The sequence below is a fragment of the Lepidochelys olivacea genome, assembly GCF_965140295.1.
Source record: "Lepidochelys olivacea isolate rLepOli2 genome assembly, chromosome: 14".
In the NCBI taxonomy this organism is placed as follows: Eukaryota; Metazoa; Chordata; order Testudines; family Cheloniidae; genus Lepidochelys; species Lepidochelys olivacea.
Window position 1 is genome coordinate 22,482,476 of NC_140424.1, and position 21,347 is coordinate 22,503,822.

The 21,347-nt window shown below is 56.4% G+C and overlaps 1 protein-coding gene across 1 annotated transcript in view; it reads right to left on the reverse strand.

Annotated features, from left to right (window-relative positions):
* The window catches only part of USP43 (ubiquitin specific peptidase 43), a 184,895-nt gene that overhangs the window by 62,790 nt on the left and 100,758 nt on the right, over positions 1–21,347 (reverse strand). Inside the window, exons 4-6 of the mRNA XM_084648154.1 lie at positions 15,193–15,285; positions 1,046–1,181; positions 382–526 (exon numbers count right to left, since the gene is read on the reverse strand). Coding sequence (XP_084504280.1) covers positions 382–526; positions 1,046–1,181; positions 15,193–15,285 — 374 coding nt within the window. The remainder of the gene's footprint in view (positions 1–381; positions 527–1,045; positions 1,182–15,192; positions 15,286–21,347) is intronic.

Below are 21,347 nucleotides of genomic sequence, written 5' to 3' on the forward strand. Positions count from 1 at the left end.
GTCAGGAGAGATTCTGTTCCACGCACGTTCAGTCTAAAATGCCCCGTGCCTTTAAACAGGGGCCATCTGTTGTTAATAGGCCATCAGACGAGGTACCCTGACATTCCCTCAGCTCAGTGGTTTGGGCTCAGCGTGCGTAATTGTTTCCTGGGTACGACCAGAAGCTGGGACAGATGCATATTGGGAGGGGCAGGGGGAGCTGTCTCCAGGGATTCAGTCCCGGGGAGAGTGGAGTAAATCCCACGTCAATTTCTACTCATTAAAGCTGCAGAGCTACAGTCAGTCAACCTCCCGCCAAGGCTCAGAAGAGCCTCACAAGGCTTTTACCATGTGCACGTTCCCACCTGCCTGCAAGGAATGAACCCAAATGCAGTCTGGTACCTGAGAGCCGGGACGAGCTGCCTCTGGTGAAGGGCATCGGGGCCTGGAAGGCATAGATGCTGTCGCCCTCCGCGATGGCGTTCAGATCCTCCTCGTCGTGGAAGGAGCGCTGGAACCCGCTGGGGGACAGCTCCGCCAGGATCACCTGCAGCGCAGGGGAATGGTCAGCGACCCCGTCTCCCTCCCGTACAGGAGTTGAGGAGAAACCCGCCCTGTGGCCACATCTGGAGAGCCTTGAGCTTGCAGAACCACTAAGGGGTCTCAGGGCTGCCAGGGGCCTCCACACCGCAGCTCAATGCAGTGAACGTGGATGTGCCCACGGGGGGTCTCCGGAGCTAAGACACGAGCTGCTACAGCTGGGAGCCAGGCTGACAGGGTTGTAACACACCCATACCACCTGTGAAACACACTCACCAGGGGGTCCCATTCACACCCTGCCGCCTGGTGCAGCGATGCCACCTGGCATTTGTGGCACAGCGCAGTAAGTCCCTGCACCAGAGTGGCTGAGACAAAGGAGGGGGGGCCCTTCCTTGCCATGTGAGCCCTGCCTGGCCGGAGCGGGCACCCCCAATGCCGCCAGGAGTGCGCTCGGCAGGGGGCGTAGCTGGCCACCTGGCTGCTCCAGGCTTGGGACAGTGGGAGGGAGGGTCTGGCCCCGACTCACCTGATCGGGGGTGATTTTGCCTTCTTCTGCCACCATTGCCCTGAGGGTCGCCACGGTGCTGAAGAGGGGCACCGCTAAGCCTATCCGCAGGAACCGCTGGCTCTTGGACTGGAAGACTAAGGTGACATTCAAGGGCCTGAAAAACAGAGGAGCAGATGGGCAGCAGAAGGGCCAATAAGCAGCTAATGGGGGGCCTTCCCCTTGGACTGTCTGTGCCCCAGGGAACCCGAGCTCTTGTTCTGGCTGCAAATTAGGATGCGTCATATGTTCCCAACCCCGTGCAGGCAGTGATGAGTGCAGACAGCTGAGCGCCAACCTGGGAACACACCTCAGCACCGAGTCCCACCGTAAGGGCCACAAACATATGGGGCTTGGCTTTGCCCTCCACTGAGCACCTGCCCCCAGCTGCCGGAGCCTGCACTGGGGCAGAATTACCCCATAACGTTTAACATCATGGTCTGGTGGTCTGGCCCCTTTAAGGAGCGGTGGGGCTTGTCTATGAAACAGCCCCTTTAAGGAAACAGGAGTTTAAGGGTGCAGCAGACACGCTGGGGATGGGATACACCCCACTTTGGAGAAGAGGTGCTGCGAAGCAGAACCGGAACCCACAGCTGGTGGGCTGGCGAAGCAGGCTTGACCCATTGCACAGCCCCAGGCATGAGGGCTGAGGAATCCCTTAACCCAGGGGCAGGGTTTGGACCTGTGGGCTTTATTAAGGCTAAATAACTCGGGCCCAGGTAGGGGGATACTGCGGTAGGAGCGCTGCGCTGCTGTGGACACGGGACTTGGGAGCAGACAAAGGAAGGCGAGGGTGGTGTGGCCCTGCGGGCACGCTGTGTCGTGAGGGGACTGCTCCAGGACAGCATCCAATACACTTTTCCCACATCACAAGCATTTCCCATTGCTCTACCACTGCGTCGGGGCTGCACCCAGGGGAGCATCTGACTAGGAATTCTGGCAAGCGAAGGGCTATGGGAGGCACCCTATCATGTAGGTCTGTTTAGGGTGTGGTTTATTACAACCCAGCGGTAGCTCCCAAAGCCTGGGCCTTGCTCATGCTCTGGCTGTGGATGGCAAAGGCCTCCCCTCAGGGCAGCCAGCGCTCGATAGCCCTGCTGCATCCACAGCTACAGAGCATCATGGGATAGCGCCGGCCCTTTCATGGTAAAGCCAGAACAAAGGTAAAACACAGAAATGTGGGGCTGGCAGGGACTTTGGGAGGTCACCTCGCACATCTCCCTGTGCTGAGGCGGGGCCAAATAACCCCAGGCCATCCCTGACAGGGGTTTGTCCGACCTGCTCTTGAAAAGCTCCAATGAGTGGGATTCCACAACCTCCCTTGGGCGCCTGTTCCAGAGCTTAACTGCCCTTAGAATTAGAAAGTTTTCCCTAATATGTAACCTAATTCTCCCTTGCTGCAGATTAAGCCCATTACTGCTTGTCCTCCCGTCAGCAGGCACGGAGAACAATGGGGCCCTGCTCTTTTCAGAACAGCCCCCTTGGCATATTTGAAGACTCGTCTCAGGTCCCCCCTCAGTCTCCTTTTCTTCAGACCAAACATGCCCCGTTGTTTTAACCTTTCTCACAGGTCAGGTTTTCAAAACGTTGTGTTGCACCACGGCCCCTCAGGCCAGGGTGGACATGCTGCGGAGGCCCCTGTGCATGGGGGTGACTGTTGCCCCGAGTGAGGGGCCGGGTCCTGGTGGGGGTCTGTGCAGGGCATTCACGGGGCAGTGGGTGCTCCAGAGAAGGAAGCTTGGGAGGAGACGTTGGCCTGTGGGGCATTTCCCTTTGCGTGTGGCTAGAAAAAGCCTTGTCACTGGGCGAGGGCTCTGTCCTTAGGTGGGAGACCCGTGGCCTAGGGAGGCTGGCAAATGGCTCCTGGAGCTGGGCTGAGACAGCCAGATGCATTTCACTGGGATGCTGAGCTGGGTTTGAACCCAGATCTTCAAAGGGGAAATGCCAGTGCAGTCACACACTGTCTCTCCTGCGCTCCTACCCCTCCCCCTAGTCAGCACCCCCAGACTGTCCAGCCCCAATTCCCCCACACCCTGCACTTCCTGAGCGCCCCATTGCAACACCCAACTTCACCTCTCCCCCCCGCCAAGCTCACCCCTCAGCTACCCAGCCCCAGGGTCACCTCCAACCCCAAAGGTCACCTGATCCTTCCACCCCTTGTCCCGGGCAAGCTCCTCACCCTCTGCCTCCCCCGCCCAAGCCCCAGGCCCTGTCCTTTGCTAAGGGAGATGTGGAGGTGGGTGCTCGGACGCCCCCTCAGCGCTCCAGGAGCTGACACGGGTAGGAGTCCTACCACATGGCTCTTGGTGCTGTTCCCTTTGCTCTGCCGCCCAGCAGAGAGAGACGTGTGAACTACAGAGGCCAGCCGAGGGCTGAGCCGGGCACTTTCCCAGCACGCACTGCTCGCCCCGGGTCAGTGTCTGCCCTCGACCTGCTCCCAGCAGGCTCTGATCTTCAGCGCAGCAAGAGCTGCGGGCCGGGGCAGCCATCCCTCATCGGGAGAATCCCAGCCCCCGAACCTCTTGGTGTCGTTTCCCGGCTCTCCGCGGTGCCTCCCCACACAGCCGTGCTGCACTGCAGCCTCGGGAGCGAGACAACGCGACCTTAGACCTGCTCTGCAAGGCACTCGGTGCAGTGCCTATCAGTCAGAGAGAAATGCCCTCGGAGTCCATGCAGGCAGCCCCACCTCCTCTGCTCCCCCAGGGGATGTCTGCACCGCACCGGGTGGGAGCCCCTGCGTTGGCCCAGCCCGGCGGTGAGGAGCAGCCCCACTGCAACGCCCTGCCCCAGTTACTGTGCCCTGACCGCACCGCGCTCACCCGTGTGTGTCGCTAGGACTTCTGGGGGCACGCGCCTTGGTCCGTTGGGCTGCAGAGAGTGGAGCCGCTCTCTGCGTCTTTCCCAGGGGATTGTGGGAGAACCTGCCTGTCGTGGCCCCCCTGGGGAATGGCAGCAACTGCATTTGAGGGATTTACCCTGGGTCCTCACTGCAAAGTGGAGAGAGGATTCCCAGCTCCAGTGAAAGCAGCATGTGGGATCCCACCCACCCCCAGCCGGGACAGCTAGCCCTGGTTGGAAGCATTTCTACACTGGAGTGAGAGGCGGTGGTGTGTGGGCAGAGGGGGTTTAGGGGCAACACCCAGGCTAACTCCATAGTGAAGACAGACCTTTCGTGGCAGCTGCTCTGTTAACACCTCACGAGCTTCTGGCGGCTGAGCCAGGACAGCACCAGCCTGGATGCTTCACAACACATGCACCAACATGTGGGCCCTGCCTGAGGCCAAAGCCAGCCAGACCAGGACTCGCCCAGAAGCCCTAGGTAGGAGCCCTCAGCTGCCAAGCTCCACCCTGGGGACGGCCAGCCAAAGCACCCCCATGTCTCCCCCAGCTTGGCCCGCTCCCGAGGGAATGAAGAAGCCAGATCAGCTCTTCACCGCAGACTGGTGCCAGGCACAGAGCAGGTTCAGTGCCCAGGAGGAGGTCACACTCAGAGCCCTCGCCGGCTCTTACCACACACCTTCTCCCAGCCTGCCTTTCATGCATTTCCCAGCTCTCCCAGTCCCGGGCGCAGCCCAGCCTCGCAGGCAGGTGAGCTGCTTCTCTCCAGCACAGCCCCTAATTGCAGCACTGACATTTCATTTAGCTGAGGCAGGCTGACCATAAGGATGTGACGCAGCAGGGAGGGGGAGTGTTGACCTGGGAATGTGCCCTGGGGATGGGAGACCTGAGAGCCTGTCACCTGAGCCAGGAGGGGGAGGGGGAGGTAACGCCTCTGCCCAGGAATGTGAACAGAGGCTGCAGAAGGGAGCCTGCTGGGGGGGTTTAGTTTTCAGTTTGGGGCTGGGTGGAGGAACGCAGGGAACTCCAGGGCTGGGGTCTAAGCTCCCTGCTCCCCCAGAAGGACTTGACTGAGGGGTCCTGGTTGTATCCACAACCTCTGTTTTGGACTGTGTTCCTGTTGTCCAGTAAACCTTCTGGCTGACTGAGAGTCTCAGTGAATCCCAGGAAGAGGGGTGCAGGTCCTGGACTCTCCCACACTCCGTGACAACTGGTGGTAGCGGTGGGATGTGCTGCACCCCGTGAACGGCGCTTCCTGCAGTAAGTGACTGGGGAACAATAAAACGAAGGGGGATTGACAGGGACCAGGCATGCTGAAGATTCAGAGAGAGACGGTTTCAGGGGGCGGTTAACCCCTGGGAGTGTGTGACCAGAGAGAAGGACTTTTGCAGTAACAGGGTCCCCAGGGTGATTGCAGCGAGCGGTCCCAGGGGCGTAGGAGTCTGCAGCTCGATCCTGGCAAAGAGGTGGTGACCTCAAGAAGGACTGGCACACTAGGGGTTTTTCCTGGAAACCGTAGAAAACCGAGTGGCCAGCAGGGAGATGTACGCTAAATGCCTTAAGAGCGACCTGGTGGAGCTGTGCAGGCAGAGGGGGCTGCGCATCGGGAGGTCCACCAAGGAACAGTTGATTGCCCAGTTGGAGGAGAGGGATCGCTTGGATGACCCGATCCCTGTCCCTGAGGGAAGCCGCCCAGTGGATGCAGCGTGGGCCCTGGGGCCTGACCCGGCTGGGAGGGGTCAGACTGCTGCCAAGGACATCCCGAGACCCTTCCTACCTATGCCTAGGGGAGGGGTTGGGGGAAGCCCAGCGAATACCAAGGGCACCCTGACCCCGGCAGCCAGCAGGGGATCCTCCCAGCGGAGCTCCCCATCCTTGGAGCGGATGCGGCTGGAATGGGAGAGGGAGATGAAAATGAGGGAGCTGGAGGATCGTGAAAAATAAGAGAAGGAGCGGGAACATCAGGAGGAGAGGCAACGTAAGCATGAGCAGGAGGAGAAGGAGAGGGAACGTCAGGAGAAGGAGAAACAAAGACAGCATAAACTGGAGCTGGCCAGGATGAGGAGCAGTGGGGCCCCGGCTGCGGTGAGTGAGGGGGGACCCAAGACTGCAAGGAGCTTTGATAATTGCTTCCTGGCCCAGTGCAAGGAGGGGGAGGACATAGATAGCTTCCTGATGGCCTTTGAGAATGCCTGTGAGATGCACAGGGTTGACCCTGCAGACAGGCTCCAGTTTCTCACCCCCTTACTGGACCCCAAAGCCGTGGAGGTGTACAGCCAAATGACAGGGGTGGAGGCAGGGGACTAAGAACTGTTCAAACAGGCCCTGCTCCGTGAGTTTGGGCTGACCCCCGAGATGTACCGGAGAAGGTTCTGGAGTCAGCGTAAAACGCCTGAGGTCACATACCTACAACTGGTCAACCGAATGCAGGGGTATGCCCGCAAGTGGACAGCTGAGGCCCAAGCTAAAGAGGACCTGCTTGACCTAATCGTACTGGAGCAACTGTATGAACAGTTTTCAGAGATCTTCTACACTTTCCACAGTATGCATCCAATGAAGTGAGCTGTAGCTCACGAAAGCTTATGCTCAAATGAGTTGGTTAGTCTCTAAGGTGCCACAAGTCCTCCTTTTCTTTTTGTATGAACAGTGCCCTTCCGACCTGAGGCTGTGGTTGGTGGACAAAAAACTAAACCCCCCCAGCAGGCTCCCTTCTGCAGCCTCTGTTCACATTCCTGGGCAGGTTTCAGAGTAGCAGCCGTGTTAGTCTGTATTCGCAAAAAGAAAAGGAGTACTCGTGGCACCTTAGAGACTAACCAATTTATTTGAGCATAAGCTTTCGTGAGCTACAGCTCACTTCATCCTGGGCAGAGGCATCACTTCCCCCTCCCCCTCCTGGCTCAGGTGACAGGCTCTCAGGTCTCCCATCCCCAGGGCACATTCCCAGGTCAACACTCCCCCCTCCCTGCTGCGTCACATCGTCACACCATAGCACTGCTATGCAGAGGCACTCGTGGCATTTGCCTGGCGAGAGTGAAATAGAGCGTTCCCTCCCGCTCTGCCCCGGGAGACACGTCCGTGCCCTCTGCTGTCTGTCTGCGCCGTGCTGCCGCTGCATTGTTCCTTACCCTTTAAGCTGAATGAGCAGATTTATCGTCCGGGGGCTGACAGCACCAGTGCCAGCTCCCGGGACAGCTCTCAGTGGGCAGAGCCTTCACTGTGCGGCGGGAGATAACACTCGAGGCAGCGCTCGGCATGGCAGATAGGCAGCTCTCTGTCAATACAGCCACGGTCTCCATTGGTTGTCCCCATTGTCTTTTATTTTATTGTCTCCATTGGTTGTCCACAAGCTCAGCGCCAAACTGGTCAAAACGCAGCCAACTGCCAGGGGCCGAACTCAAGCGGGGGCTTCGCTGGCAGAGACGCAGGCGCCAGGAACGCACAGGACCCATGAGCTGCCAGCTGCACTGGGTCCCTGGTGCAATCCAAGGCGTGCACATCCAGCTTGCAGGCCCCCACTACCAAAGCCCAAGAGCACCTCACGGTCTTCACCCACCCCACAGCGTTGCAGCCGTGTTATCCCCATTGTACAGCTGGGGGAAAGGAGGCACCAAGAGAGCAGGTGACTTGCTCCAGGACACACAGGAAGGTCTATTACTGAGCAGAGATTTGCACCCAGGTCTCCCAAATCCCTGGCTAACGCCCTAACCGCTAGCCTATCCTCCTTCTCCCACTGACCTCCCAAGTCTGTCCTGGGACACTGGCTGCCTATGCCCCTGTGCTCTGCTCCTGCTCCGAGAGCAGCCTTTCAGTCCCCTGCTCCGAATGGCAGGGGGCTGGGAGTCCTCAGGGGAGCCCACTCCCCAGAGCTGACAGGCCCCGTATCCCTTAAGCCAGGCAGTATCCCAGGGTTGCCAGTGGTGACCAGGGAGTGCGCCAGGCAGCAGGGGCTGCCCATTTTGATACCCAGGCTGATCCTCTGAATAGAGCTAGGTGAGCAGGGTAGAGGGGAACACAAAGATGGTCTCAGTTCTGTAACACGGTCTCACCTCTCTATCTATCCACACAAACACCCGTTTGCTTTTCCATCTATTCCCAGAAACATCTAGCTAGTTATCCAGCCCAATATACCCCCTCCCCATCTATCCATTCCAATACACCTCCCTCCCCATCTATCCATCCCAATACACCTTCTCCCCACCTATCCATCCCAATACACCTCCTTCCAGATCTATCTATCCCAAAACACCCCCTCCCCATCTATCCTTCCCGATGCATCCCCCTCCCCATCTATCCATCGTGATATACCTCCCTCCAGATCTATCCATCCTAATACCCCCATCCCCCTCTATCCATCCCAATACACCTCCCTCCCATTCTATCCAGCCCAATACACCCCCTCCACATCTATCCATCACGATACACTCCCTCCCCCTCTATCCATCCCAACACACACCCCTCCCGATCTATCTATTTATCTACCTACACCACCACCTACCTGTCTATCCCAGGACACACTCTCCCCATCCATCCATCTATCTATATCGGCACAGTGTTTAGACCACCCTGCAGGCTGGGAACTCCCCCTCCCTGTGTTCAGTGCTGGGCCGAGAGGTCGCCGGCGACAGCCCCTGAGTTCCCCTCCCGGAACGCACACAGAGAGATACGGGATGTTGTAGTCCGCAGGAACAAATCCTTTTAGCTTTTGGATCAGACCCTCCGGTGGGATTCCCCCACCCCTCCTCCAAAATGTCAAACCTCAGGACTCATAGCCAATGAGCAATATTTAGTGAGCCAAGGAAATGAATCACTTACCACAGCGATGCTGCTGGGCAATGAGGGATGAAGCTGGGCCCTGTACATTCCACCACAGGGGTTTATAAAGTATTTAAATCTGTCAGTGAAGCTCCTAGTGGAACAATGATAGTATCAATTTGCAGAAGCCAAGCTGTGCAGCAGAGCATGGGAGAGTTACTGCCCAAAGGAATAGTACCAGAGCAAGCAAACAGTGCTGTGACGTTATTGATTTGAACTGGGACTGTATAGAACATGGTTGCAACCAAGGTCCTGTAGTGGCACCAAATCTTATATAAAGGGGGTCAAATGAGGTGTTTAAGACAAGGTTATGGTTTGCTGGTTATGATTATGCTGTCTATATGTGTGTATCATTTTTATAGTTGAAGTTATGAATATTGGCTCTATACTGTCTGTATTCAAACTTATGCTATGCTTCTGGGGGACACCCCAGACAAGTTGGTGTCATCTCTGCCTAGCCTGCTTGATGGCCCATTAAGGACCATCAGCTATACAACTGGCCCACTGAGAGAAGGCAGACATGCCTTGGGACTCAGCAAGGTGTGCAGGGACATGCCTATGGACAGAGCTCTGAGGTTTTTCCAGGCCGTGTGATAGACAGCTTGTCTTTGGGACCAAGAAAGAGAGACCACACGGCAAGAGAATATAAAAAGCTGCTGCAGCTCCTCCATCTTGTCTTCAATCCTGCTTCTTACCTCTGGAGGGACTTTGCTACTCTGAAGCTTTGAAGGCCAATGGCATTTTGGGATGTATAAGTAGGGGCATAGCAAGCAGATCGAGGGACGTGATCGTTCCCCTCTATTCAACATTGGTGAGGCCTCATCTGGAGTACTGTGTCCAGTTTTGGGCCCCACACTTCAAGAAGGATGTGGATAAATTGGAGAGAGTCCAGCGAAGGGCAACAAAAATGATTAGGGGACTGGAACACATGACTTATGAGGAGAGGCTGAGAGAGCTGGGATTGTTTAGCCTGCAGAAGAGAAGAATGAGGGGGGATTTGATAGCTGCTTTCAACTACCTGAAAGGGGGTTCCAAAGAGGATGGATCTAGACTGTTCTCAATGGTAGCAGATGACAGAACGAGGAGTAATGGTCTCAAGTTGCAGTGGGGGAGGTTTAGATTGGATATTAGGAAAAACTTTTTCACTAAGAGGGTGGTGAAACACTGGAATGCGTTACCTAGGGAGGTGGTAGAATCTCCTTCCTTAGAGGTTTTTAAGGTCAGGCTTGACAAAGCCCTGGCTGGGATGATTTAACTGGGAATTGGTCCTGCTTCGAGCAGGGGGTTGGACTAGATGACCTTCTGGGGTCCCTTCCAACCCTGATATTCTATGATTCTATGAACCAAGGACTAAAAGACCCGTCCCAGCTGCGGATGTACTCCAGAGACTTGATGTGAACCTGCAGTTTATTCCACCCCTGCTGCAAGCCTGAACCAAGAACTTTGCCATTACTGTATGTAACTGATTCCAGTTAACCAATTCTAGCTCTCATCTGTATCTTTTCCTTTTATGAATAAACCTGTAGATTTTAGATTCTAAAGGATTGGCAACAGCGTGATTTGTGGGTAAGATCTGATTTGTATATTGACCTGGGTCTGGGGCTTGGTCCTTTGGGATCGAGAGAACCTTTTTTCTTTTACTGGGGTATTGGTTTTCATAACCATTTGTCCCTATAACGAGTGGCACTGGTGGGGATACTGGGAAACTGGGGTGTCTCAGGGAATTGCTTGTGTGACTTGTGGTTAGCCAGTGGGGTGAGACCAAAGTCTTCTCTGTCTGGCTGGTCTGGTTTGCCTTGGTGTGCACAGAACCCCAGCCTTGGGCTGTAACTGCCCTGCTTGAAGCAAGTTGCCCTGAATTGGCACTCTCAGTTGGGTCCCGCCAGAACCAGCCTCGTTACAAGTGTGTAAAAGACTGGGCGACTGTGGGTCTCAAAGGAACCCCAGACTAAGCAGCCAGGGGCTTAGCCTGTGCAGTGCCGTGCCCCAGTGCCCAGCAGGAGGATCTGACCGACTCCCTCCCCAGAAACAGCCAGTTTGAGCCGCTGGTGGCAGCAAGGTTGGGATGAGTCCGCGAACATTACGAGCACTTTCCGCACTTCATCCCCCGTCCTGCGCGCGCGCACACACAGCCCTGCTGCCTGCGTACGCACACTCACTGCACACCCACACGTCTCTGCCTGCGCAGGCGTGCGTACACACACACACAGAGCTCTGCGGTACACTCACAACCCTACTGGCATTTACGCCTGCCTTTGGTAAGCTCATGCAAGACCCAGCTGGCATTATTGACACACTAGGTTCCTTGCCAACTGGGGCTGGGACTGGGCCCACTAACCCATCTGGGCCAGGACTGCCCCTGACCCCCTAAGCTCAGGGCAGCTTCACACAGCCACCACCTTCTGCAGAATTTGATCAACCCAGCAGAGACATTTCTCCCCAGCAACCTCCCAGGCCCCAGGGCGGGCTGTGCTCAGTCCGGATTGGGGAGAGGTTCCAGTTTAAGAGGCAGGGTGAGCTAATGGACAAGGACTCAGGAGACATGGTTCAGCCAGTGACCTACTGTGTGACTTCAAACAAGTCTCTGTGCCTCAGTTTCCCCTCTCAGCCTCTCTGTGTCTTATCAGAGCTCTCTGGAGCACACACACTGCCTCGCTCTGGGTCTGCACAGTGCCCAGCACGAGGTTCTGATCTTGTTTGAAGCCTCCAGATGCGGTTGTGATACAAGTTCTGTTAATAAATGCTGTCCCAGGGATCCACAGCGCAAGCAATGGGAGCTTTGGGTTGCTGCAGACGGGACCTTGTTTGTGTTTCAGGGCCCTGCAATCCTTCTTTCTAAGCCTGGGAGAGCCTGTGGTAGCAGCCATTAAAATGGTGCCCTTAGTCCCTATTTTAAATCTTTCTTAGAGAGGTTTTAAAATGTTATTTGTTGCAATTTTCCTGTGATGCCATGTTGCCAATTCTCTCACTAACAGGGATTTTCTTAAAGCCCCAGCTCCTGGAGTTCTGGGGAGAGAGGAGAATTTCAGCTTGGATTTAAAATTTTTTTTTAGTCCTTAGCCTTTGGAGAAAAGCTGAAACTTGGCCTGGGTGCGACTTCACGGCTCCAAAGCCAGCCAGTCACACAAACAACCCTCAGATGTATTTCTGGTTACACACGCAAGCTTTTGAAGCCTCTCTCATGATTTTTGGGGGGCTGACTCATGACTTGGAGCCACCAGGGGGAGGCAAAGCTCCTGATCTCATCAGAAACCATTCTGAGCAGAGTGGGGTGATTTCCCACCAGACCCCAGTGCTGAGGGAAGAGGTGGATTCTCCCGTCTCTCGCGGTCTCCACAGGAAGGCTGGCTGCTGTTCTGGAAGAGACGCGCTGGCCTGAGGCAAGTGACTGGGCTACCTGCAGAGGTAACGGTGAAATCCTGTGGCGTGTGCTCTGCAGGGGGTCAGGCCAGGATCTAACAGCCCCTTCTGCCCTATGACGGGACCTCACAGGCTGCTTTTACCCGGGGAGGGACGGGACAAATAACCCCAGACAGCTGCTAAATCTCCGGGCAGCGCCCTCCAGCTGCTGTACCTGTCTCGCATGGCGCTGCTGAGGGGTTAGACTGGGACAGACCTGAACCACCGCCTCCAGGCTTCTCTGCAGAGGTGGGGCCGGGCACCTGGGAGCCAGCCAAGACCTTGGCTCCGCAGCTGCACAGGCTGGTAGGAAAGCGTCTGTGGCCCCTTCTCCCCCGTGTAAAGGTAGCCGCTACTCCACCCCTCCTCCCCCCACAGCTGGGTGGAGACTTGACTGCACAATGTGCTCACGCACCCCCCCCCCCCAGGCACGTGCAGGCACGCACAATGGCCAGCGCAGCAGACCCAGTGCGGAGGGGAAAGTATCTTCTGCGCCTGGTACGAGGCGACTGCCCCGGGAGCAAGAGGGGAACCAAGGACCACGTTACGACTCCATGCTGCCCCTTGCTCCGAGCTTACGCTCAGCTGCCTGATTCTCCTTCTGCCTCTTCCCCCAGCACCCTGTAAAGGTCCCTCAGGCAGGGCTGGAGGGCAGGTTTGTGGGTGCAGAGCAGTACTGTCCCCCTGGAGCGTACCGCACTAGCCCCATGCGCTGCCGGCACGCAGAGGGAGCCCTGTTGTGCTGGGTGTTGTGCAACCAGAGACAGAACAGAACCTACCAGACAAACAGGGACAAGTGTTTCCTCCCGCTGTCGGTTTTTGCGACTAGTTGCACGTTAACGTCGCAGCTCCAATGAGACCGGGAGGCACGTTCAGCGCAAACGCTTGCCAAACACACTTCCTGCTGCGGGAATTGTTACCAGACACGTCTCTCAGTTCAGCACTGACGCTGCTGTTCGCGCCAGCATCTATTATCGATTGCAAAGTGTGAAAACAGCTCTTTGGAAGAGTAAATCCTGTCAGGTGGATGGCCTCAGCTCTCGTCTGCAAGACCTCGGGTCTGAGAAATGATATCACAGGAGCCGGTGATCTGTGTCCTAATGAGCCAGCGTGGGGGCAGCCGATCTGTAGGAACCGGCTGCTAGTTCAGAATGCAAAGGAGGATTTGACGGGTAAGAAAATGGTTGTTTTGCTCTCACCAATCACAATAAAAAGTCTCATTTTCTTTCCTTCCTTCCTTTGCAGGTTTGCACCTTTTCAAACACCCTGGTGGCTACTCCTTGCTTGGTGTTGCCCAAGCCGGAGAAAGAGCAGCTGAGTTTCTAGAAATACAGATGAAGGAGCTGGAATGAAAGCTGCCCTGTGCGAATAATGGGCTGACCTCCCGTAACAGAACCTCTCTATTCGAGGTTGCAGAGCCCAGTGCTGGCTAAAGCAGGGGGCAGAATGGCGACTGCAGAGCTGCCTCTGCCCCCCATGGAGGGCGTTTGGTTTTAAGGGTTTATTAATTTCATTGGGGGGGGGTATTTTTTAGCAAATTTTGAGTTTTATGCAGCTGTCCAAAAATGGCAGGGGGGCTTTCCTTTGTATGTGCTGTACTGAGTGTCTCTTGGTAACATTCCCTGGTGCACGTTAATGTAGGACTGCTTCAAATGGCTCTGGGTTAAAGCGCACTAGGCAACCTTTAGAGCGCACCAGCAGGGTCTGCGTAGCTCCATTAATGTGCAGCCAGTTCGTGTGCTTCAGGAATCTCCCCGGCAGAATGCACCACCTGCCGCCTGTAACTACAAGTAGCCATTTCCGGTGTTCACTCGATAAACACCAAGTACTTTTTCTTTTGGTATCGGAGTGTTTTATGGGCGAACACCTACAGTCAGAAGTCCCACCCCCCTGCTGGGGCCTGGGGCGCGCGCAGCTGTTGCCATGCCCCCTTCGGGTGACAGAGCAGGAGTGCAGGGCAGTGAAGGGAGGGCAGCTTTGCAAGTGTTTCCCTGGCCCAACCACAGCCGATGAACCTCAGTCCTGATTGAAAGCCAAGCTCTAGCCAAGGAGTCGCCAGTCTGCCCTGCAGCTTTGCCAGCGCATGTCAGTCATCATCCTCCGATCTCCCGGTCCTGAGCTCCCCCCGACAGCTCTGCCAGTGCCCCTCATTCCTGACCCGCAGGCCCCTGCTAGCCCAGCCCTGGGCTCACGCACACAGCTGTACCGATGCCCCTCACTCCCGACCCGCAGCCCCTGCTTTGCCAGCCCTGGGCTCATGCACACGGCTGTACTGGTGCCCCTCACTTCTGACCTGACCCGCAGGCCCCTGCTAGCCCAGCCCTGGGCTCACGCACACAGCTGTACCGATGCCCCTCACTCCCGACCCGCAGCCCCTGCTATGCCAGCCCTGGGCTCATGCACACGGCTGTACCGGTGCCCCTCACTTCTGACCTGACCCGCAGGCCCTTGGTATCCCAGCCCTGGGCTCCTTCCACACCGACACGCAGCCACTTGATATCCCAGCCCTGGGCTCCCCACACACACAGCTCTGCTCAACCTCCACCAGCCTCGCTGTCCCATTCTGCCAGTCCTAGGTCACCACATTGACAAGTAGCGTGGTGCGTCTGGGCTGTGGACTGACCAATAGCAACTGCGATGGGACCCGCCCAGCTCACTGTGATTGGAACCCGGAGACAGACCCCCGACACCCCATGCACACTAGCCCCCTTCCCCCACAGCGAGCAGCCCCACCTTCGGCCAGGGGCACTGGAACAATTTGTATAGTGGGGGTGCTGAGAGCCATTGAACCCAACTGTAAACCCTGTTTATAATGGAAACCGCTTCAAACCAAGGGGTGCAGCAGCACCCCCTGCACCCCTAGTTCCAGCACCTATGCCTTCTGCAGCAGGGCCCCCTGCCAGGGACAGGGACAGGCAAACAGCACATGGCTCCCACCGCACACTGCGCTGGGTCACAGGCTAGCAGGGCCCCCTGCCGGGAAACAGGAGACAGGGCGGGGAAGAGAGGGATGGCGTGGGGATGGAAGATGTTTCCCAGGGGCCAATCCAGGTGCAAGCTCAGAGCAGAGGCTCACGTACCTGGTCTGGCGCAGGGGGATGGGTAACGAGACACACAGGAAGGGGTCAAAGGTGTTGCTCTGCTTCAGACAGTGCGGGCAGGTCAAGGAGGACCTAAAAATGAAACAAGAAACCACAGTCAAATTAAACACGGGCAGATCTGACCCAGGGTGCACCCCACCCAGGGCAAAAAGCAACCAGGGGGAGCATCCCTCTGCCCGGGTGAGGGCACAGCTCCGGTTCTGTGATTCCCGGCTGAGACTCACCTTCCAGTGCAGGACTGTCACTGTGGACACTGTGTTCTCCAGCACAGTCTGCACTGAACCACCTAGGCAATCGGGTTTCCACCCCTTCCACATCTGTGGATCGAACCAAGAGGAAGTTTCTCCTGATAACCAGCCCACTCCCGACTTTGGTCAGTTTCATCCCCTGGTTTGTAATATCTCTCTCCCCTCCTGCTCTCATTAGCAACCATACTAGGCCCCAGCCACGCTGAGGCCTGGACACAGAGCCCTGCCACGCAACGGGCTGGTTTCCTTTAATCTCTGCCACTTTTCTATCCCTCTCTTCCCAAATCCTGGTGCTGTCTCCCTGCCTGAGACCGGGGAGGAGGCCGCAAAAAGCCTAGCTGGCTTGAGATGGCCACAGGTACAAACAAATCCAAGGCGCTGGGCTTTCTGTCACGCCTCTTGCAGCCTGACTCAGATCTCATGCTGCGGGCCACTATCTACACCAGAAGGATGCCAGACCGGTCACCGGGGACACTCAGCAGACTCTAGATGGCAGAGGGCAGAGTATTAGGCCACGGGGCTGAAGGAAAGCTACCAAAGGCAGAGTCCTCCCCATGGTGGGGTTCATGGCTCCTCCCCTGAAAGGAACCATACAGCATTAGAGGGCCAGCAGCGTTCGCTTGACTGCTACGTTGGGAACAGCAGAAGCAGCGTCAGAAATCAGACCGAGCGACGATCGTGTGGGAGCCTGCAGAGCTTATGCTAGCCAATTGGCTCAAGTGAACAGAGCCTCCAGAAAGAAAAGAAGGACTTGTGGCACCTTAGAAACTAACCAATTTATTTGAGCATAAGCTTTCGTGAGCTACAGCTCACTTCATCGGATGCATTCAGTGTAGCTCACGAAAGCTTATGCTCAAATACATTGGTTAGTCTCCAAGGTGTAACAAGTCCTCCTTTTCTTTTTGCGAATACAGACTAACACGGCTGCTCCTCTGAAACCTGTCTAGAGCCTCCAGAGGAAGCCTCCAGGTCCACAATACAACAAGGGGGCAGAGGGAGATCCAGCTCCTTTCGCTTCTCTCCCCAGCAGGGAGGAGTTAGATCATTTCTCATCAGTGTTGCCCCGGAGCTCCACACTCCACAGCCCCTGAGAACCAACAGCGGCAACATCTGGCTGCCAGTGCCAGGGGTCATCACCAGCTCCCTGACACGTTGCTCTAAGGGACTCCAGGAAATCCCAGCCAATAACATCAAACCATCGTTGGCTTTCCTTCCATGGTCCACGTATGTGAACTTGTGTGACAGAGCCCTGCCCTGTGTCGTATGAATAGCCAGTCGGCTGTAGCTTCCCTATGCAGCTTTGCTAGAACACCCCAAGGAGGACTTCAGCACCCCTGCATCTCCTGTCCTGCACTCCCCAAATGCAGCTGTGCTGAGCCACCCCAGTCTGGGCTACAGCCCTCTGCTATTCCAGTCCTGAGACAGGCACATGCTCTTCTGATGCTCCTCACTCCTGACCCGCAGCCCCCTGCTATTCCAACCTTACATTCCTCAACACAGCTGTCATTTTTATGAATGTTTTTTACAAATCAGATGAGGGTCAAGCCCCAGGGATTCTGGGAAGCCAGGGCTGCAGAATTCGCAGCAGGATCCTCCCCAACCCCCCCCCCCCTCCACCTCGGGTTCCCGAATCTTAAGTTTTCAAATTTAAAAAACCCTTCTGACCCTAATGGTTGAGAAAAATACTTCAAAATGTCACCAGTGAGGCACTGTGCTCCTGAGTCTGCAGACAGCCTGACACCATAGGCTGCCCATTCATCCCAAATGATTGTTAACTCTGAAACCTAATGCCACACCACATGTGTTAGCTATTCACTACTGATCATTTTAGCCAAAGTACCACCTGATGTGTTTAATCTACAATCCCAAACTGCCTCCTACATCTCCCCAAGAGACTCAGGTGCCCCCTATCAGCTGCCCTCCCTTTCCCTCTGCGCAGCCTATCCAACACCCAAGGGATGTTTTAATGAGTGGCCTGCTGGAGCACATGCCACTCAGGAGCTGGTGGGGGCCATGCCTATCGTGTCTGAGAGGCAGGGCTCAGCCTTCACCTCTGCAGGGGTGGCATCCTGAGCTCAGTGGGAGGAGCCCATGGAACTGGGAAGTGATGGGGCCATGTAGAAATGCAGAATGTAGGGCCCTGAGCTCACAAGGAGGCCCAGAAAGGCATCAAACTCCCTATACACCCACAGATTGCCCTGGCACAGAATCAATGCAACAATAACCCACTGGTGAATGGGCCCAGGAGAGGGAATGGTAACACTGGGTGTGGGTGAATGTGTGTGTGGAGTGTGAGATGGCCTACGCATTCAGGTGTTGTGCAGGGAAGGAGAGGGGCGTGTGTGTGTGCGTACCTGTGTGCATTCAGTATGCCTGAGGCTGTATGGCAGTGGGTTTACACTGGAGGTAGAGTGGCTCTTCATGTTTACGTGCCTCAGTCTAAGCCTACAGTTACCTGCCGAGTAAATCTGCAGTCCAGCCGGCTTCCCCATCTGCTTCTTTGGCAGCCCCAGACTGGAAGCCGGCTGCAGAGAATTTCAGCCAGATGGTCCCCACCCTCCTTTTCTGGAATTTGCTGCAGTGAAACCCACCCAGCCGTGCTTCGCTTTTCCATTTGATCGCCACCGACGACGGAGCGTTCCGCACGAAGGGCAGTGATCCGAGGCTGAGCGATCTCCCCTCGCTGTGACTGCTTCTCTCCTCTGCGCCCGGGTGTGTTCGGCTTGGGGTCCCGGTGTGAAGATGCTCGCTGCCGATCACTGCTTGGATTCACCGTTTCCAGCCAGCCTGCTTTGTGCCCTTTACCACGTTCCTCTTGCTGTTTGCGGCGGGGAGGGAGCTGGAGAGGGTGGAGAGGGGATCAGGGATAGCTCTGCCTCGGGACAGAAATGCTGCAGGCCCGGAGTGTGCTGTCTGTCCCTGTACCTCTTTGCGGAGGCACTTTGTTGTTGTGCAGCAGCAGCCCCGCATTACAGGTGCCCCGGCTCCCCCATTCCCCCAGGCTCCACTCTCCAGTCAGCCATCTCAGGGGCTCCCCTCAGTGTCCTCTGCACTTGGCTGCTCCATTCATCTGTTGATAGCAAACCACCTGTGGAGTGGCACCAGCTGGCTAGCATCAGGTGATGCTCGCTGGTTATTTATCTGGAGCCAAAGCTGGGCCAGGCACCAGCCGGCTCCCTCCACAGCTGCGAACAGAAGAGAGGCCCCGCCACCTGTCTGCACCCAATCCATGGAACACACAGTGGAAACATCAGAGTGACCCCACCAGTTCACACCAATGGCTTATCTCCGCCAGCTGCTCATTAACACTACACAGGCTCTCTGGATATACACGTCTCTGATCCTGTAAGAGGTGTATCACTGCCACAAAGCCTGGAGATCTCTGTACAGGCCGGCGCTGCAGGGCTGGAGCTGGGGAACGGGCCACACACTGCAGACAGGCTTGATACAGTTATTCTGGCCTTCTGCGAGGTGTGGTTCCTGGTGCCAGGCAGGACCACGCCAGAAAGGCACACAGCACAGCTGGGGAGGGGCAGAGAGGCTCGGTGTGGGATGGCCTGGGCTGGCTGAGCTTGGTGTGTGTTGCTTCCCACACAAGACATTTTGCAGGAGAGCTGTGGGAACGTCACATCTGCAGGTCTTCAAGCTTCCAGAGCTTTGCTTTTCTCCATTTTTTATTTATTTAACCTGGCTTCAACCTCAGCCTTTCCCAAGGTTAAAACGCAGCCTCGCATCAAAGAGACGTCTCTCTCCAAAGTGCCACAGCTGAATAGACCTGCATGCGCTCTGGTATGTGCTTGGAGATGGGGTTAAGCCATACGGAGGAGAGAACAGGTCAAGACCTGACCATCACATGCCACTTGTGGATCTTCCTTGTATCCAGATGATTTCTGTGCACCAAGAGCCAGTTCATTGCACAGGGATTAGCCGGAGGTAGCCATGCGCAGATGTTCAATCCAAAAACCAAGGCAGATGCGATTTCCCCTTAATACTCAGTGGAGCATTTCCAGCCAGACGTACAGGCAACGAGGTGCAGATGTTGGCTTCTGCATGAACTGCAGCCTTCATGTGTTACCCTGCAGTGCGCACACCTGCTGAGGATCTGAGACCCACACTGGACATGCCCGAAAAAGTCTGATGGGGAAGGCCCTGCTGATTGGCTAACTCTGCCATGCTGCCGTTTGGGCGTGGCGGCATCACGGTGCCATGCGGCCATCTGTCCGAACAAGCGCTCTCCCCAGTGCAGTGTGTACCAGGGAGTGTACGGTGGTTTGTCAGGACACGTCTGGATCCTCACACCAGAGAGGGACAGAGCTGTGTTCATCTAACCCAGACACTTGGCCCCCTACCCTGTCTACTCCAGCATGTCTCCCAGTCTAATTAAACGCCCCAAGCAAAGGGGCTGTGTGGCTCAGCTGGAGAGAGAGAAGTGGTGCAGTCTGGAAGATGCCAGGAAGGTGAAAAGGGAAGGTCGACACAGCGGGGGTCCGTCCAGGTGTAGTGTGTGCCACTGAGCATTGGGAACAAAGTAACCAGGTGAGCAAACGACCCATTCCCCAGAATGGAACAACAGGGAAGGTTGAGAAGGACCCTGTGAGGAACGTGTACATGAGAGATACGCTCCAAGGGACACCTGTAGAGGACAGCGAGGGCACGCCAGCTCCGAAGGGTCGCTCGTGTAACGCGCAGCCCTGGGCAAAGGACGGAGAGGCCGACCCAAGAAGACCCGTTAGCATGTGGGTGATGGCGCTGAACAGAGCACGGTGGGGGGAGCAGGCCCATCTGCCAGGACTGACGTAAGGAAGAAGCAGCAGCAAAGAGGCTGCTTCCCCGCAGCCAGACATCTCCCTGCCGAATGACCCCTAGCATCGCCCCACCGTTCCCGAACCTGACCAAGGACCCGGACTGCCACTCTGCCCGTCTACCTGGTCCCGTCACTGAGCACCTCAGCCTTCCCTGTGCTCATCCCCACAGCCCCCCGGGGGCAAGGCTGTGCCGTGCCATGCGCCCAGCATACAGGTGGGGAACTGAGGCAGAAAGAGGCAAAGTGACTGCCCAAGGCTCCCAGGAAGCCTGTTACCCCGAGTCCCAGGCTTGTGTCCCAGTCACTGGACCAGCCTCCTCAGAAGATGGCAGAGCTGGCTGGCCACAGAGGGGAACACACACTGCCTCATAGGAAGGGGTGTGCCAGGGGAGCACCAGACAGTTTGTCGCCCCTTTATTTGGGGGGCACTCAGCAGTGCTCCTGTTGGGCAAAGGCCCAGTAGCCTGGGGAGAACCCTGGCTTTTATCCCCTTACTCCTGGCTCTAGCTCCCGGCGTTGCCTTCAATATCCCCCTCCAGCCGCACATTCACACCCTTCCACTGCGTGTATGGAGCCAGATCCCACCTTAGTCATCCCTTAGCATGAGCAAGTAGTGACCTCCACCCCCGCGCTTCAACCCCCTCTGCTGGCTCTGGTCCAAATGGATCCCAGCCCTGTGGGCTGCCTTCAGTGTTATTGACACCAGCAGAACCCAAAGGGGGTGGTGAATGAGAGTGAAAGGCAGGATGTACGGAACCGATGCCTGGAAATGCTTGATCACTCAACAGCCTGCTGAACTCCCTGCCCTTGGATGTGCGGGAAGTCAAGATCTCAGCAGGGTTTCAAACAGGAGCTGACACATGTACAGACAATGAAAACATCCATTTGCTCCAGGGCCCAGGCTAACTGTTCACTGATGGGGGTGTAGTGGGGCAGCTGCCCCACTCCAGTAAAGAGGGGTTAAAAGCAACCCTGGAGAGGGCTGTGGCTGGGAAAAGCTGAGTGGGGAAGCAGCCACCACTGTGGCCAGCTCTATCAGGGCACAGCTGGCCCTATAAGAGGGCTGAGGGCCAGGAGCTGTA